Genomic DNA, 17,747 nt, shown 5'->3' with positions numbered 1-17,747 from the left:
CCTCAGCCTCCCAAAGGCGCGGGATTACAGGCTGAGCCACTGAGCCCGGCCATAATACTTTTTTAATTACGACGTTGGGACACTGTTAAGATCATCACTTACATACGGTGTTCTTGGCGTTAGCGGATGTGAAGATTTGCCTCGGACTACATGGTCTCAAATAGTCCTGCTTCCCTGGTTTTATTAGAACAGGTCTGGGGATATGCCACACAGAAAGAAAGTGCAAGAGCTTTTCATGAGTAAAGCAACTCCAGAACTGTTCTAACTTTTATTTCTCTTAGCTGTGACCTGGAAATCCAATTTGGTAGGTTTTAATTGGATTCCACACAAATAAAAAATTGTGAGTAAAATAAGAATAAGCCCTGTTAAATGGAAAGTCTAAAAGCTTCTATTACTAATCAAGTGTTAAGCCTTTACTTTCCTCACCACCCCCTTGCTCCAAGTTTTAAGTTTATTATATCCTGGTTGTTCTCCATTTTCCAAAAAATTTTCAAATCCAAAAATATGACTTTCAAATGAGAAATGTTTTGGGCCACGAAAAAATGCTGAACAAATGCTAGGAGGCATTGTACTTTTATTGTAAATGAAACTGTTGGATAGAAAATTCAAAGAAGAAAAGAGCAATGGCCATGAAGTATGAAGAATTGTCTCCAGAGCTGATCTTTCTTGTTGGTGACTTCCTTCCCAGTAATTTTGTCCTTCTCAGATCTTCAACTCCACTTGTGGGGTTTGATGGCCACATAACCCTGAATCTTATAGTTCAGTGCTCGCCAGTCCAGGATATTGGGTTTGATGTAGATACCCTGAAAAACGAACCGGATCTCTTCTGGGGACAACACAGAGTCCCACATGTACAAATCCCCAATCTCGCCTACAAAGGACTGGTCCTTAACAAACTTGCCTCCATAGGAATCCTGCTTCTGTCCCAGGACAATCTTGGGGTGAGTTCCCACAGAATAACCTTGCCTCAGTCCCTTCCTCACCAAAGGCTTCCCATTGACCCAGAGCTCAGCAATGCCTGAGGAGGACTCCCAGCTGGCGCAGAAGTGCATCGGGTCAAGGAACTGCTCACAGACCCTGGAGAAAATCTCGTTACCTCCAATGATAAATCTGTACTCTCCAATTCTAGGCTTAAAAATGACAATTTCATTGCTCTTGGCCTGGATGCTGTAGGAGAAGAGGCTGTAGCCACGGGAGAGGTCAGTGTAAGCACGAAGGCATACGGTGAAGTTCTGCAGTGGTTCCTTCAGCTGTGTGATCAAGCTCACATGAGCATCATTAGATTCTTTAGGAAAAACAAACATCTTTCCACTCATGTCTGTGAGAGAAAAAAATGAAATAATCTTCACCCAAAATGTGAGCAAAAAAATCATCACAAATTCAATCTTGTATTCAGCAAAGTTGTCTTTCCTTCCCATTTTCTATCCCTCCTGTCCCCACCTACCCTCTCACACGTACTCATATACCCCTGACTTCCCTACCTGTCTGAGCAAAGGCTTCCAGGATGCCGGTGAGGACAGAGACCCAAAGCATCAGTTTGTCCATATTCCTGGCCTAGGGCTGTTATAGTAGCAGCAGTGACCGGATAAGAGTGTCAGGCAGCACTGTGGTTGTGTCCACCCAGCTTCTGACTCAGTTATGGAGTCACATTCTTAGACCTCAGGCTATTCAGGTTTTATATTTACCTTGGGTGAGGAAGGGGGATGGAGAGCACCAATAATATGTGAATGATTTTCCAGGCCTGCTCCTTGGTGCCAACAATCAGAGTTGCTGATGGGGAAGGAGTGGTGAGGCTCTGGGTTGGAAAATCAATGGGAGTTATTTATTAGACACAAATGACTGCTAGAGCATCAACTCTTGTGACCTAGATTTCATTGCTGGGAAGAGAGTGGTTGCAGAGCTGCAGCTTATAGATGAAATGAGGGATTGGGCTGGCTATGTTAGCAGGACGTCAGTCAGCTCTCCCTTCTGTCTGTGGAGTATGTGCTCTTCCAGGTGCTCCTGAGCTATCTGGAGGGACTTCTTGAGCTCAGGTCTCTCGAGGACTGTGGGAACAAGGCCTTTTCTTTCTTTTCTAGTCCTATAAAGTAGTCTTCTCTGTGTAGGGAATTCTGAGATTCTGCTTTTTGCTGAAAATCTACTCCCTCCCCCTATTAATTTAGTATGATATGACAGTACTTTGCTAAGGAGATTCAGAAAAATGGAGGACATCCTCTCTGGTTTCTGAATAATTGTCCTAACCATCTCTTACCTGTCTTTTTCTTTCTTTCTCATAATTACTTGATCTCCCAGATACTCATTCACAGTACTCAAAGATCTCAGCACATAACTTACAGTTAGTTCTTTTCTGCCCCCAGGTCTTTAAAGTGAAGTTCAGTAACCATGTATGGTGATACTTTCATAACGTTTATTCATACATGCATTCACTAAACACAGTTTTTTGTGAACCTCTATTGTGTGCTACAAAGTATGTAGATTTTGTTTTCATAACTTTCCTGATGGGCTATATCCAGTGATCTTCATCTCCCTATAGTTAAATGGTCATTATTGGAGTTATAATAACTCAACCTTGTTCTTTTTCCAAGATTTCAGACTTGTAAATCAAAAATAAAATTTGAGCTCCTACAATCAACTGAACAGACCTGCTCTGGGCCAAGAAAGAATTGAAAAACTAAATCCAAGGCCACAGTGGGAAAGGAGGTTAGACATATCTTGTTTGGGTCTGGAAAGACAAGACATCTGCAAGTGGGGTTGAACTTTAGGTCATAGGTGAATTCAAAGATTTTCTCATTGGCAATTGATAGAGTTAAGCTCTGTCTAAAGAATATTAATGCTATTCAGTTTTGCCTAGAACTCTACATGCCATTCCTTGTAGAGTTCTAGGCAAAACTGAATAGTATTAAAATAGAGATCATAAGATTGACAACACAGACTTTGTGACCATAAGGTACAAAATTTCAATCTGACTTTAGTATAGGGCCACATGGCAGATAGCAAACTCTAAAAGAAACAAAAATATTTTACCCACAAATATTTGTTTGATGTATTTTGAAGTGACATTGCAAAACCATCCCTTGGGGAAATTTGCATCTGTAGAGAACACCATTTAAAACATATAAGCTTGCTACTAGGGGCGTTATGTGCATAAGAAGAATCTTGACTTCCACAATTCCCTTTATCTTAGCTCAAGCATTTCATTTACTGATTTAAAATTCTTTAGACAGAGCTTAACTCTATCAATTGCCGATGAGAAAATCTTTGAATTCACCTATAACCTATAAGTTTGCCCCCACTTGCAGATGTCTTGTCTTTCCAGACCCAAACAATGTAAGTCTCACATTTATTGATTTATGGTTTTCCTTGTAACTTCTGTCTTCCTAAAAATATAAAAAGCCAAGCTGCAATTCAACCATTTTGGGCATGTGTTCTCAGGATCTCTTGGGACTGTGCTATGGACCTAGGTGACTCATATTTGGCTTAGAATACACCGTTTTAAATATTTTAAATATATTTGGATATTTATTATCCCGTTTATTCTACTTCTTTAATCCTATTAAACTGCTCTGTACCTTATTGTGACTAATTCTGGCCACTCCCTTTTTCCTTTTTGCCAGCATCTCATCCTCTGTTCTTCATCTTTTCTTCCGACCTTCTTGGAGGGATTTTTTTGATTCAATAACTGCTACCCAAGCTACCTATAATCTTATTTCTCTTATTTTAATCCTCAGAGCTGATCAGACCCAAACTGTCATGTTCTCAAAGCAGTTTCTCATATTGTTTTTCCTCTGAAAGTCCGAGTAAAGTTTAGAGTTGGGATTGGCCTAGGCTACCTTTTGAATTTTGAGTGAGCCATTCGTAATTCTTTCCCAATCCACGGATCTGGCTTTGCTTTCTCCATAAATCTATTGTGTGGTGACAGTCTTCTATTTATGCCCTGGGTCTCTCCTTTTAAATACTTTGACCCATTCTCTTCTTTATAACTGAAGTAGTTTTTCCGCTTCTAAAACTCCAATGTTTTTTTTTCTTTTTTTAAAGGGTAATATGACCATAGACATCTTCCAGTGGTTCTTAAGAGTCTATTTAACTTGTCATCTCCTTCATGAGGTTTTTCTCAATCTTCTGATAAATTGGTATATTTCCATCTTCTGAATGTCATAGTGATGAAGTACAGAGGCATTGGAATCAGACAAACCTGGGTTCTAAACCTTGCTTTCTCATTTTCTAAATATGGTAACTTAGGCAAGCGTTCAAACTTTTTGAACTTACAGTTTGTTGTGTATGAAACGGAAATATAACCATTCACATTCATGGGGTTTTAGTGACTAGTGATGTACACCGTGCACTTAGCAGAGTGCTTTGTGCATAGTAAGTGCTACAGAATCATTATTGTTATTATTATGACGTGTTTCTGGTAATGCAATATTCTGTCTCATACTGCAGGTGTTTATATATGTAAAACGGTGTCATCTAAACAGCTCTACAAATAAAAAGGTCCTTATTTTGTCCTTCTTTTCTTTATTCCATCCATCACCTAGTACTTTGTTTTATAAATAGTAGGAACTCAGTAAATATTTTATTGAATTAAATAAGCTGTAATTCTAATCTGTGTATAAGTTTTTTTGGAGTCAGAGTTTCACTCTGTCTCCCAGTCTAGAGCGCTATGGCACAATTATGGCTCACTGCAACCTCAACCTTCTGGGCTCAGGCAATCTTTCTATCTCAGCCCCCTGAGCAGCCGGGACTGCAAGTGCATGCCACCACTCCTGGATAATTTATTTTCTTTGAGTAGAGAGACACAGTCTCCCTATGTAGCCCAGGCTGGTCTTGAACTCTTAGTCTCAGGTCATCCTCCCACAGCCTTCCAAAGTGTTGGGATTACAGGTGTAAGTCACCATGTCCAGTCGGTAATTGTTCTCATTTCTCACTCTCCCCAGCCCCTGTAACCACTATTTTACATTTTTAAAAAAATTTTTTTACTTTAAAATGAGTTTCTGTGAGTTTGACTATTCTAGTTTCTTCATGTGGGTGAAATCATGACTGCCTTATTTCACTTGGGATAATATCTTACAGGTTGACCTATGTTTCACATATGACAGAATTTTTTTAAGACTGAATAATATTTTAATGTATGCATATACCACATTTTCTTTGTCCACTCATTCAGTGAGGGCATTTAAGTTGTTTCCATGTCTTGGCTATTGTGGATAACGCTACAATAAACATGGAAGTGCAGATATCTCTTTGAAATCCTGATTTATATTCTTTTGGATATATTCCCCAAGTGGGATTGCTCGATCCTATGGTAGTCCATTTTAATATTTTGAAAAGACTACATACTGTTTTCCAAAGCAACTCTAGCATTTTACATTTCCACCAACAGTGTATAAGGGTTCCAATTTCTCCACATCCTCGCTAATGCTTGTTATTTTTTTTATAGAAATAGTCATTCTGACAGGTGTGAAGTGATATCTTATTATGGCTTTGATTTACATTTCCCTTTCCCTGATGCTTAGTGATAATAAAGACCTGTTAAACGGCCACCAAAGCCAGCTTAATGGGGATCCCACTGACCATACTGGGAGTAATTTGAACATGAATATATGCAATGAAACAATTATAATTCATTGACTAAAATAATAAACCATGACTCTAAAATGATACAGATGAATAAATAATAAAAAAACTTGTATGAAGAATAGGCTATTTACACAGTTTGAAACTATGTTTATTAATTTAAAATGAAAAAATGTGACTTCTAAGTAGAGAATCTTGATTTTCACTTACTTAATAAAGTGATCAAACAAACATGATTAGAAATGATAATTTAGAATCAGGTTCCTCTTGATAGCATGAAATGAAAAACACAGCATCCCTTCCATCCCACCAACAAACCATAACATGAATTTAACCATGAAAAATCATCAGAACTACTAAAATTTAGGAAGATTTAACAAAATAACCGGCCTGTAATATTTCAAAGTGTCCATTTAATAAAAAAACAAATCTGAGGGACTTTTCTAGATTGAATGAGATTAACAAGAAAGCCAATAAATGAAAACTTCAAAATTTGAGTTAGATTCTTCTATTATAGTATAATTGATTGACACATGAAAAAATATTTAATGAGATCTGTGGATTAGGTGGTAATTATGAATCAACACTAATTTTCTGATTTTTGATTATTTCTTTTTTGGTTGCATAGGAGAATGTCTTTGTAGGAAATACAAAGATATTTAAGGGTCATAACATTTGTGTCAGCAACTTACTATCTGATGGTTAAAAAAAGTTACTGTACTTTCACTTTTCGGTAAGTTTAAGAAAAATAAGAAGAGAAGAATTTGGGGAGAAAAAATGGCACTCAATCTTGCATGGAAAGATAGATGAGAGATGGTCAAGAGGAAAGTAAGAGAAATTATGTAGGTCATGGAAAAAATTGAGATAAGAATTTTCAGAGTTTCTAAATGGACATTCATATTGGGTGATCAGTCACTCTGAAGAAAACAGCCTCTTTAGGAACAATGTTCTTGATCAGATGGGAGATGGGAAGGTAATAGGAGGTAAGATAAGGTGAAGGGTTCTCTAATGCTTCTCCTATCCTTTATTTCCTGTAATAGGTCATTTTGTCTCAAGGCCTTGAGGGAAAGCAATAACAGGACCAGCAGGAACCAGAGAAAGAACAGAGATTATTTTATTTCACAAAGGAAAGCATTGGAATTATGATGTGGAAGACTGAACTTTACGTCTTAATATATGTTTTCTGGCATCAAGTGTTTAGGTGAGACAGTGGTTCTTGACTTAGTAATTTATAAGTGGTTCTTTATAATTTAATTATGGTATATAAGATAATTTCCTTTTCCTTAGGAAACACCCACTAAATTATTTAAAAGTAGAGGGACATGGTGACTCCAACTTACTTTCCTATAATTTAGAGTTAGTGATAATGAGGCAAATAAGGCAAAAGGAAAACAATTGGCAAATCTAGGAAAATGGTTACAGTAGTTTCTTGTATTATACTCACAACTTTTCCATAAGTCTGAAATTTTGTTAAAATAAAAGTATAAATACATGTTGGGGGAATAGATAGAAAAGTTGAAAAAGATCTAGGCTAGGAGAAAGACAGAAATCATGTAGATAACTGATGATTAACTAAAGGATTTAAAATATGCTTCAGATAACTTCTAAAATGCTAAGAGTTATGCAAAATATCAAGGTCACTATGAACTTGAGGAAGACTGAATTAAGAGGTTACTGAATTGGAAACATGAGGTAAAACAGAATTTGGGACTGACTCAGGAATTCTTTATTCTGACTTCCATTGAAATGCTGTGGAAGTTTCAGGACATTTAACTGTACCGGATGGAAACAGGTGCTGTAGTTGATGTGGCTACTTGATTATGATCCTGCTGCGTGCATGCACTAAATTAAAAGTGCACAATTCTAAGCTGATGGAATGGTCTTGTGTTATAAGAAGGATTTAAAAGTACATAGAAGTCTTTTCACTGTTTCATAACTTCCATGTAAAAAAGTAAACAATCAATACAAGTCAAATGGAAAAATTAAAACATAACTTACTTCAGTTTCAGAACAACCCTGAGAGATGTGCAGGGGAAAGGAACTCGCATCAGTTAAAGCGAATTGGTACTGTGTGAAAATAAAGAACTCTAGATACCAGGAACTTGATATACCCAATGGAAAGTCTTCTAGAAGGAGTCTAACTGCTAATAGTCTATGATTTTCTAGGAACACTTACCCTGCTGAAATTAAATTTATTAATAAATGTGTGTCTTTGGGAAATACTAAATTTTACTTACTCACACAGTGTCCTCTACCTTGGAAACACTCCAGAGACTAATCCACCCTAATGTAAAGACAACAGTTCTTGTCTCATACGTATGACACCTCCCTCAATGAAATAAAAAAAATAATGGGAAGAGAAACCATTTGAGAGAATGGCTTTAGAAATCTCAAAATACCAACCACTGGGAAATTTTAAAATTCTCATTTTTAATAAGATCCCTTGACATCTGTCTGGAGTCTGACTCTATTGGTTCCCTTGAGATACTTAGAAAGTTTTGAGAAAAAGAGACCCAGGAGAGGAAGTGTAGACTACATGACTTTTCCTCAGAGACTCCCCTTCTGGTCTCTAAATTTATAGGAGCTTATGCTCCTCTTCCCATAAACATAGTTTTCAGAGTTAGGGAGACCAATAGGATTGTCACATGCCACTCTTTCTATAATCTACAGTCTATCTGGAGAAGTAAGTGATTGTAAGATTATATGTCCTTTAAAAGACATCAGGTCTTTTGTTTTTTTGTTTTTTGTAGACACTATCAGACAAGATTCGAGAGTCGTTGGGGGATATTTATCTGTCTTTCTTAGCTTAGGCAGGCACTAGTCCCACTTGTTCCTATACCTATCCTGGGACAGGATCTGGGACTCTAGATGGAAAATGTCACAGACATGCCAGTTGGGCTCAAGTCCTAAAAGCAAAGCCTTGCAAATTCTTTCCCACATTCATCTTATGATAAAAGATTTTCTTTCCATTTTTCAGAAAGCTATACTAGTCACAGATTTTTAAGGAGATCATTTTATCCATACCTGGCATTTTAGGATTTACTTATGTTTCAAGGTCTCTGGAGAAGAAACCATCGTGTTTGTTTATTTGTTCATTTTCTGCAAGTGTCATTTATATGTGGCATCAATTTTTAGGAGATAAGTGCAGATTTTATTTATTTATTTTTTGTTTTTAAAATTTCATTTTTTTTTTACATTGGAAAATTTTTTCAATGTGATAATTAGTAATTCTTTATTTTTTTTCCTTTTTTATTTTAAAGACATGGGATACAATTCAGGGTTAGATATACAAATGTTCATTATGCAGGTACCCTTGGTGATGAGGTATGCCCCCCTCTGCCCCAGGCAGATTCCCACTACTGCCAATCCTGCTTCCCCTGCCCTTCACCCCGGGAGTTTCCTGCTACTGCCAATCCTTTTCTTACAGTATTATGATAATTGTTCAAGTTCCATTTAGGATTGAGAATATGTGATACTCAGTTTTTTGTTTCTGTGAAAGACCACTCAATATTATAGACTCTATGTCCATTCAGATAAATTCTTTCCTTTTCTCTCACAAGTTCATTTAGGTTTAAATAAAAAGTACATTATTTCTTATAAATATCCAATAATTCTGTAATAGCTTCTTTCATCTCTTTCCATCTCCAAACTTTTGTATTTTTGCTTTTATTTGGTATATACTCTTCATAAATAAAACATTCACTGCACTAACTCTTCACTTTATTAGTGTGTTTCAGAGCTCTTATTTTCCCAAAAGGATGCCCTACACATCTCTCTCTCTTTGTTCCTTGCATCCTTCCTCTCCCTGTCCTTCTCTTCTTATATTTCATTGTCTCATACTGTTTGCTTTGCTTTGTTTTTGTTGACTTAAAAAATATTTGATAACATCTTCCTATTAAAGAACAACACCAAGGATAATTTTAAAAGATGTCAATTATTGAATATCTACCTTGTGCTAAGTGCTTTGAATAGGTTGTACCACTTAACCCTCATAATACTCCTCTGAAGTCGATAATTTTGTTACCCTGTTTACCGATGAGAATGAGGGATGGCGAGGCTAAACAAGTTACTCAAGGTTTCATGGTTATATGGTAGAGATGGGACTTGACTCAAGCTACTCGATTCAAGAGATAATGATCTTTAAATCTACACAATAACAAGAAAAAGAGAGGACCCAGAGGTAATGGTAATGGTGCATAGGAGTATCTTGCTAACATTATGCTTTAATTTCTCAATCTAGACAGTGAACACATTTACCAACTAGCAAAGATAGGGAGTTGGAAAAGTCAGCTGTCACCTACTGACAACTCAGAAAATTGTCCCTGCTGGGTTCCAGACCATTGGTCACTAGATCAAAATCGACTCTTCCCTCTCCCGTGCAGCATTTTTGTTTCTCCCAAGGTTGTTTTAGATTCTCACTGTTATCCTATCCCCTGTGGGAAAATGTGAAAGAGGATTGAGTGGGAAAACACTGAGATTTACCCCCAAATTCTACACCCTTATTGTTTGGATTCTGATATTTTTGTGGGTAGCTAGTCTGTCTCCTTGGTAAATTGAGCCCCAATTATAGTGTGATTAGAATGATAGATTCTTCATACTCTTCCAACAACCAATCAGTACTTATTTAAGGGCTTCTCTGAGTGAATCAGAAGATTTAGAAGTTCTGTCACTTTTCAAAAGAGTTTAAAATCTCATTTGGGAAAAAAGTGTGACAAACAGGAGACAACAGACAACAACCTAAGACAGAATAGATTGAACGACATACACTATGTGTTACAGGGATGAAGGCAGTGGTGTGTTGGTAAATGTGTAACAATCAGCTCTCCAGAGGGAAAAAAATCATGGTTGTCAACTTCTGAAATAAGACTATTTCTCCACAACAGATTTCAGTCTACCGATATGGTGTTACCAAATATGCAGCTGAAAAGAGATGTGTGCAATCTGCTATGTGTAGCCAGTGCAAGCTAGCTGCAGCCCTGAATGAAGTATAGGCTTTTGGAAAGGGATAGAAGTGAGAAACGGGGTTGTTGTGAGAGGATCTATGAAGGTGCTAGGCAAAGAGCTGAGTCTTGAAAGACTCCTAATGAACCCCTTTAAAAATTAAAAGCAAATCTATTCCAGTTTGGTAGATTGAAAATTCTTCACTTAAGCCAAGAATGGTAATACATAATAATTTTATTTGAGAGCTTTATGTCAATAATTTATTGGGGTGGGGAGTGGCGTGTGCTTCTAGGCACCGAGGTCCTGGAATCTCGGTGGGGAGCAGACAAGAAAAGACATCCCAGAAAAGAAAAAAATATATATCAACACTGGCACAGATTTGACCATAGTCATCAGAATGTTCCTAGACCCTGGGGAGGTTGGCCTGTCTGTGGAGGAAGAGACAGTGAAGATGGTGAATTGACTATGTAAAAAGGTGCCATGCCTTATCAGCCCAGCAGAAGTGTGTTTACCAAATCAGAGAAATGATACATAAATAGTATATCTGAATACAGAGGCAGTCTACTTTAAGCCCTTCATTTTGCAATTGAGGCCATAGAGTCACAGAGATAAGAGATTTACCTCAGACTACATTTTGACAATGACAGACTCCAGATCAGCTTCCAGATTTTCCAAGCCTCAACCAATTTCAATTTTTTTTGCATTATAATAAACTCACTTAAAGTATTGTAAGTCTAGCATAACAGATTTGTAGGGATAAAATCTTTTTCATGGCCAGATGAGAATATTTTTAAAAATCAACTTTGATAAAGTATAATACAACACATAACAATATAGTGTGATACAATACATTATATACTATGAGATGGTATAATACAGTGCAATTTAATACACTAAACATAATGTAACAAAGTTCAAAAATTTTATGTATATATTTTGGTGAATTCTGATAAATTCATAGATTCATGTTACCACCAATGTGATTAAGAACATTACTTTCACCCCAGTAAGTTCCTTTGTGTTCTTTTCGAGTCAATTCTGGCAACCACTGATCTGTTTTTTTCTGGCAGCATAAATTAGATTTGTGTTTCCTAGAGCTGCATGTAAATAGAATCATACCGATTTAACTCTTTTGTGTCTAATTTCTTTGATTCAGCCTTATGTTTTAAAGATTCAACCATGTTACTGTTTGTATTAATAATTTGTTCATTTTATTGCTGAGCAGCATTTAATTATGTGGCCATATTAAAATTTTTTATTTGGGTTATTTGCAGTTTTAGATTTTAGGAAAAAAGCTGCTAGGGACATTCACTTATACATATCTCTAGGTGAACACATGTTTTTATTTCTATTGTGAAAACACATAAAAAAATCACTGAGTCATGGAGTAAATATATGTTTAACTTTCTAAAATACTGCCAAATTATTCTCCAAATTGGTGATACCGTTTTACATTCCCACCAGCAATGTTTAAGAGTGCCAGTTCCTTTACTTCCTTGCCAACAGTAAGTGTTGTTAGGCTTTCTAATTGTAGTCATTCCAGTGGGTTTGTAGTGGCATCTCATCATGGTTTTATTTTACATTTTTTTATGGCGAATGATGTAGAGCATCCTTCCATGTACTTACTGATCATTTCTAAATCTTCCTTTGAAAAGTGTCTGTTCCAATATTTTGCCATTAAAATGTGCCTTATCATTGAGTTGTAAGAATTCTTTACATATTCTGGTTATAATTTTAGATATGTCTATGGTGAATATTTTCCCTTAGCCTGTGGTTGCCTTTTCATTTTTCTAGCAGCATCTTTTGAAGAGTAGAAGCTTTTGATTATGATAAACTTCAATTTGTGATTTTGTTCTTTTTTGGTTTATGTTTTTTGTTTCATAGCTAGGAACTCTTTGCTCATTTCAAGGTCATGAATATTTTATCCCTTATTTTTGTCTAGAATTTGTATAGCTTTATCTTTTATATATGTCTGTGATTCATTTTGAGTTATTTTCATGTATAAGATGAAATAAGGTTTGAGGTTTTTTCCCCATAAGACATTCAGTTGTTCCAGCAACATTTGTTGAAAATACTATCATTGAGATACCTTAGCACTTTAGAAGATGATTCTTTGTATCAGTTGACCATATATATGTGGGTCTAGTTTTGGACTCTCCATTTTGTTCTATTGTCTATCCTTGAACCAATACCATACCATCTTGATTACCATAGTGCTAAAATAAAATAGTGTAAGTTATTTAACTTTGTACCTCTTTCTCAAGGAGGAACATATTTGCTCCTCTGAGTATTCATATAATTTTTAGAATGTAAATATGTTTTATTATTCTTTCTAGATGACTTGATACCCTAATCTTAAATGGGTCATTGTGAATCTAGAAATGAATTTAGACAACAGACATACTTTAAGGAAAAAAAAATCACTAAATATGATGTCAAAGTAGATGTGTTTTCCAAAATACTGATCCCAATTGACAAAATAATGTCAAGGTCATTGAGGAGGACAGAAGAATTGATATAAAGAGCATTTTTTCCTGAATATAAGAATATAAATATTGATGTTTAGTTTGTTTTCAAAAATATAAAATGTATTATGATTGCAAGAAACACAAGTAGAAAAATCAAGAAGGAGATGTAAGAAAAATATTGGTGATGGAAATAGAGATTTGAGAGCTGTCAACATAGAAGTGATGACAAAAAAATTGAGAGGGAGAGTATGAAGAGAAAAAAAAGAAAAAACCCAGACCAAGGGTCAATGGTTGACCAGAGAACAGCATGTGTAATTATGGTATAGGTAGAATGAACAGATTTGTGGAAAGTAACTAAATGAGTACTGAGAAGAGAGAAAAATGATATCATGTCATGGAAACCAAGATCAGAGAATGTTTTCTTGAGACAGGGTTAGTAGTATCAAACAAAGCAGAAAATAATGAGAAAAAGGAGAAAAAGCAAAGTACGTTGGCTTTAGCAATGGACACATCTTTGGTCACATTATAGCAAACAATTTCATGGTGAAGCCAGTTTTCAAGGAATTATGAAAGTGGAAAAGAAAGCTTATTTAAGTAACTCTGAAAATGAAGGAGTACAATGAGATGATCATTAAAGGGAATCACAAGATCAGATGTATGTTATCCATGCAGGTTGTATGTGCTTACATTATGACAAAAGAGACTAGTTTTTTTGCTTCTCAAATTATCTGTCCACAAGATGTTTAAACACAAATAAGCCAGTTGACTCCAAACAGCTAACAGACTCTTCTTCCTCCCTTCTTTCTCAACTCTGGAGCTTATATCCCCTTTTCTACTCCTCAAGTTCTCCTAATTCTTTATAATTAAAGTGGAAACTAGTCAGTGTTTTCTTAATTATATATCTCTCTTCCTGACTTCACTCAACAAGACTGCTGTAATCAGCAAAGTATTTCTTTGGTGAGACTTGAGTGATCAATTTTAGTGACATGAGTTGTGTTGTAGTTGTTCTGTTTTGAGGGTGCAATATATTTGGGTATATTATTTCTCTAAATTCAAGTTTATACATTCAGAATTCAACTGAAATACTGTGCAAAATGTCTTTGGTGATCCTGTTACCAAATCCAGTGACTACAAAGTCTGCCTTCCTTAAATACTTCATACTGCTATATCATTATTTTCTCAAAATATTCACCTATAGTTTTCTTGACATACATTTTACCTGTGTTTCTCCTTGTTAAGAGGGTTTAAGTGATGGATACTATTATTTATTGAAGTATAGAGCACAACTTTCTCCTTGCTGCTCCTTTTCTCTAACATCCTATACTGTCTGTGAGGTGAGTATATGCTCAGAGGTTTTCTCTAAGCACAAAAAAGTGTTCTTCAGTGATAATGTTCATATGTATAAGCTTCAAAGAGGCACACGTAGGTGTCTCTCTTCGTGTACAAGACTACACACATGCAGGACAAAAAGAAGAAAACTAGTCTCACTGTCTCAGTTCAGATATCATTGTTCTTTGTTTTAAAGTTCAATTACTGATGCAAATTTTCTTCTTGATGACTACCTTTATTGCTTTCAGGCACTGATAGAGCAGAATGCAGAGAAAGAACTTCACAGAAGTGACAGAATTCGTCTTCTTGGGATTCTCTAGTTTCGGAAAGCATCAGATAACCCTCTTCATGGTTTTTCTAACCATCTACATTATTAAAATGTAGCATTAAGCTAGCTGGTAACATCATAATTGCGACCATCATCCGCATTGACCACCATCTCCACACACCAATGTATTTCTTCCTGAGCATGTTGGCTAGTTCAGTGACGGTGTACACACTGGTCATTGTCCCGCAAATGCTTTCCAGTCTCATTTTTCATAATCAGACCATCTCCTTGGCAGGTTGTACAACCCAAATGTTCTTTTTTGTCATCTTGGTCATTAACAATTGTTTCCTGCTCAATGTGATGAGCTATGGCCGCTACGTGGCCATCAGCAAGCCCCTGAGATACATGACCATCATGAGCAGAGGACTATGTACCCAGCTGGTGTGTGGATCTTTTGGCACTGGTCTGGTTATGGCGGTTCTCCATGTGACAGCCATGCTCAGTGTGCCCTTTTGTGACACCATAGCGGACCACTTCTTCTGTGCCATCTACCCAGTGATGAAACTTTCTTGCATTGATACCACTATCAATGAGATAATCAATTAGGTTGTAAGTTCATTTGTGATTTTTGTGCCCATATGCTTGATTTTTATCTCCTATACCCTCATCATCTCCTCCATCCTTAAGATTGCCTTTGCTGGGGGACGGAAAAAGACTTTTGGCACCTGTGCCTCCCACCTCACCGTGGTCATTGTCCACTATGGCTGTGCCCCCATTGCCTACCTCAAGCCCAAATCAGAAAGCTCAGTAGAAAAAGATCTTCTAAGCTGGGCTCGGTGGCTCAGCCTGTAATCCCGCGCCTTTGGGAGGCTGAGGTGAGTGGATTGCCTGAGCCCGCGGGTTCGAGACCCGCCTGGGCAGCAAGACCTCATCTCTACAATAAATAAAAAAATCAGCCGGGCGTGGTAGCACGCGCCTGTAATTCCGGCTACTCGGAAGGCTGAGGCGGAAGGATCGCCGGAGCCCAGCAGGTCAAGGCTGTGGTGGCCGGGAGTGGCCACTGCACTCCAGTCTGGGCGACAGAGTGAGACTCCAGCTCAAAAAAAAAGAAAAAAAAAAGAAAAAGATCTTCTTATCTCTGTAACCTACACCATCATCACTCCCCTTCTGAATCCTGTTGTTTATAGTCTGAGAAACAAGGATGTCAAGGATGCCTTATCCAGAGTTGTGGGCAGAAATATTTCTTAACAGATTGAATCATTTTGTCAAGACACCTTTAGCCCATAGTCCTCTACTCACAAACATGCCACAGTACATACATTCTTCAAATACAATGTTTGTTTATAATAATGTCAGAGAATAGAAATGCTTTCTTTTCTGTGTCCTAGGGATGGCAGAAAGCAGAGTTTCTGCTCTGGTGAATTTTGTTACCAGGTACAAGAAATGTTCCAAGCTGGATTAAGACTACTTGTTTCTGTGCTTGAAAATTTTGGTTTTGAAATGCCTTTTGGCTCTTATTTTACAGGAACTCTGGCAGACAAATCCTTGACCTAGTCGGGTGAGGGAATGTGGAGAAGAGAAAGTGGGAACATAGGTGGCATGGGTCTTATGAAAATAAGCTGCAGAGAGAGCAGCTTCCATTCATCTCTTGTACAAAAGGGAAGGCTTTCATTTTTCAGGAGTTAAGTCATGTGCCCTGTAATTTTAGAAAGAGTTTCCTTAATTCTTGCTGATTAAAAAACTGAACATCTTTACAAAAAAAAAGATTCAGTCCCTTCTTTGTTATCCAGCCATGTTAGCTCTAAATAGTATTAATTTATATGTGCATTCTTTCCTTCTGTGCAATCAAGGCAAAAATCTCTGCTTTTTGCTAGAAGCTAAGCAGGGAAAGAACATACTGGTGGCATTTCTCTGTAACTGCATATTTATCCAGATTAACTTTTCATAAAGACTCCTGTTTTCAGCCTATGGTAGCTTTTTAGAATTTTAGTCAATACGCCGTAGCTACAGTGCCATTGACATTATTGTCTTAGGTATTAGTTGTGCTAATTTCAGAGTCCAAGATAAATGACATTAATTTCAATTCACTTAGTAAATAGTGCAAACTTCGTTCTTCTCTAGATACTTATTTGTAACCAAATAAATATAACTGTGCTATATTATTTAATATCTTCAGTGGGTAAAGTCATGAAATTTTTAAAAAATGGATCTTCTCACCAGAGTTTCTCTCTTCTGAGACATAGTTAGAAGATATTTTCTAAGAGACAAGTTGGGAAATATCTGCTTTTTAAAAAAATGTTTTATTTTAAAGATGTGGGGTATAATTCAGGTTAGGTATACAAATGTTTTTTATGCAGATACCCTGCTGATGGGGTGTGTACTGCTGCGGCAGTTTCTTACTACTGCCAATCCTCCCCCCTCTTTTTTTTTTTGAGTTGGAGTCTCACTCTGTTTCCCAGACTGGAGTGCAGTGGCCACTCCTGGCCACTGCAGCCTTGACCTGCTGGGCTCCACCTCAGCCTTCCAAGTAGCAGGAACTACAGGCAAGCACTACCACACCTGGCTAATTTTCGATTTATTGTAGAGATAAGGTCTCACCAAATTGCCCAGGTGGGTCTCGAACCCGCGGGCTCAGGCAATCCACTCACCTCAGCCTCCCAAAGCACGGGATTACAGGCTGAGGCTCCAATCCCTTTCTTATAGCATTATGATAATTGTTCAAGGCCTGCTTATGAGTGAAAACATATGGTACTCTGTTCTTCGTTTCTGTGATAGCTCACTGAGTATGATAGACTCTAAATCCATCCAAGTTGCTGCAAAGTCCCTGTCTTTGTCCTTCTTTATGGCTGCAAAATATTCCATTGTATATATGTACCATGTTTTTTTAAAATCCAGTCCAGCTTCAATTAGCATCACGGTTGGTTCCATATTTTTGCTATTGTGAATAGTACTGCAGTAAACATAGTTGTGCAGGCATCTTTTTTGTAGAATGATTTTAGTTCCTCTGGGTATATTCCCAATAGGAGGATTGCTGGGTCATATGGAAGTTCAATTTCTAGTTGTTTCAGAAATTGTCACACTGTTTTCCAGAGAGGTTGCGCTAGTTTGCCTTCCCGCCAGCAGTGTAGAAATGTTCCTTTTCCTCCGCATCCTCACCAGCATCTGTT

The 17,747-nt window shown here is 37.1% G+C and overlaps 2 protein-coding genes across 2 annotated transcripts in view; one reads left to right on the top strand and one right to left on the bottom strand.

Annotated features, from left to right (window-relative positions):
* The window catches only part of APCS (amyloid P component, serum), a 44,746-nt gene extending 43,141 nt beyond the window's left edge, over positions 1-1,605 (bottom strand). Inside the window, exon 1 of the mRNA XM_021715801.1 lies at positions 1,482-1,605. Coding sequence (XP_021571476.1) covers positions 1,482-1,545 — 64 coding nt within the window. The 5' untranslated portion in view covers positions 1,546-1,605. The remainder of the gene's footprint in view (positions 1-1,481) is intronic.
* A 12,971-nt stretch (positions 1,606-14,576) lies between these two features.
* On the top strand, positions 14,577-15,828 carry LOC103266947 (olfactory receptor 10J5). The gene is given in 3 exon segments (XM_008064554.1): positions 14,577-14,696; positions 14,698-15,406; positions 15,707-15,828. Coding segments are annotated over 3 exon segments (951 nt in total).
* Positions 15,829-17,747: the final 1,919 nt, after the last annotated feature.

Source organism: Carlito syrichta, unplaced genomic scaffold, assembly GCF_000164805.1.
Source record: "Carlito syrichta isolate Samal-C Ts95f unplaced genomic scaffold, Tarsius_syrichta-2.0.1 Scaffold307691, whole genome shotgun sequence".
Taxonomy (NCBI): Eukaryota; Metazoa; Chordata; class Mammalia; order Primates; family Tarsiidae; genus Carlito; species Carlito syrichta.
Note: the sequence above shows the minus strand (reverse complement) of the source record. Positions and strands in the feature narration are given on the sequence as shown.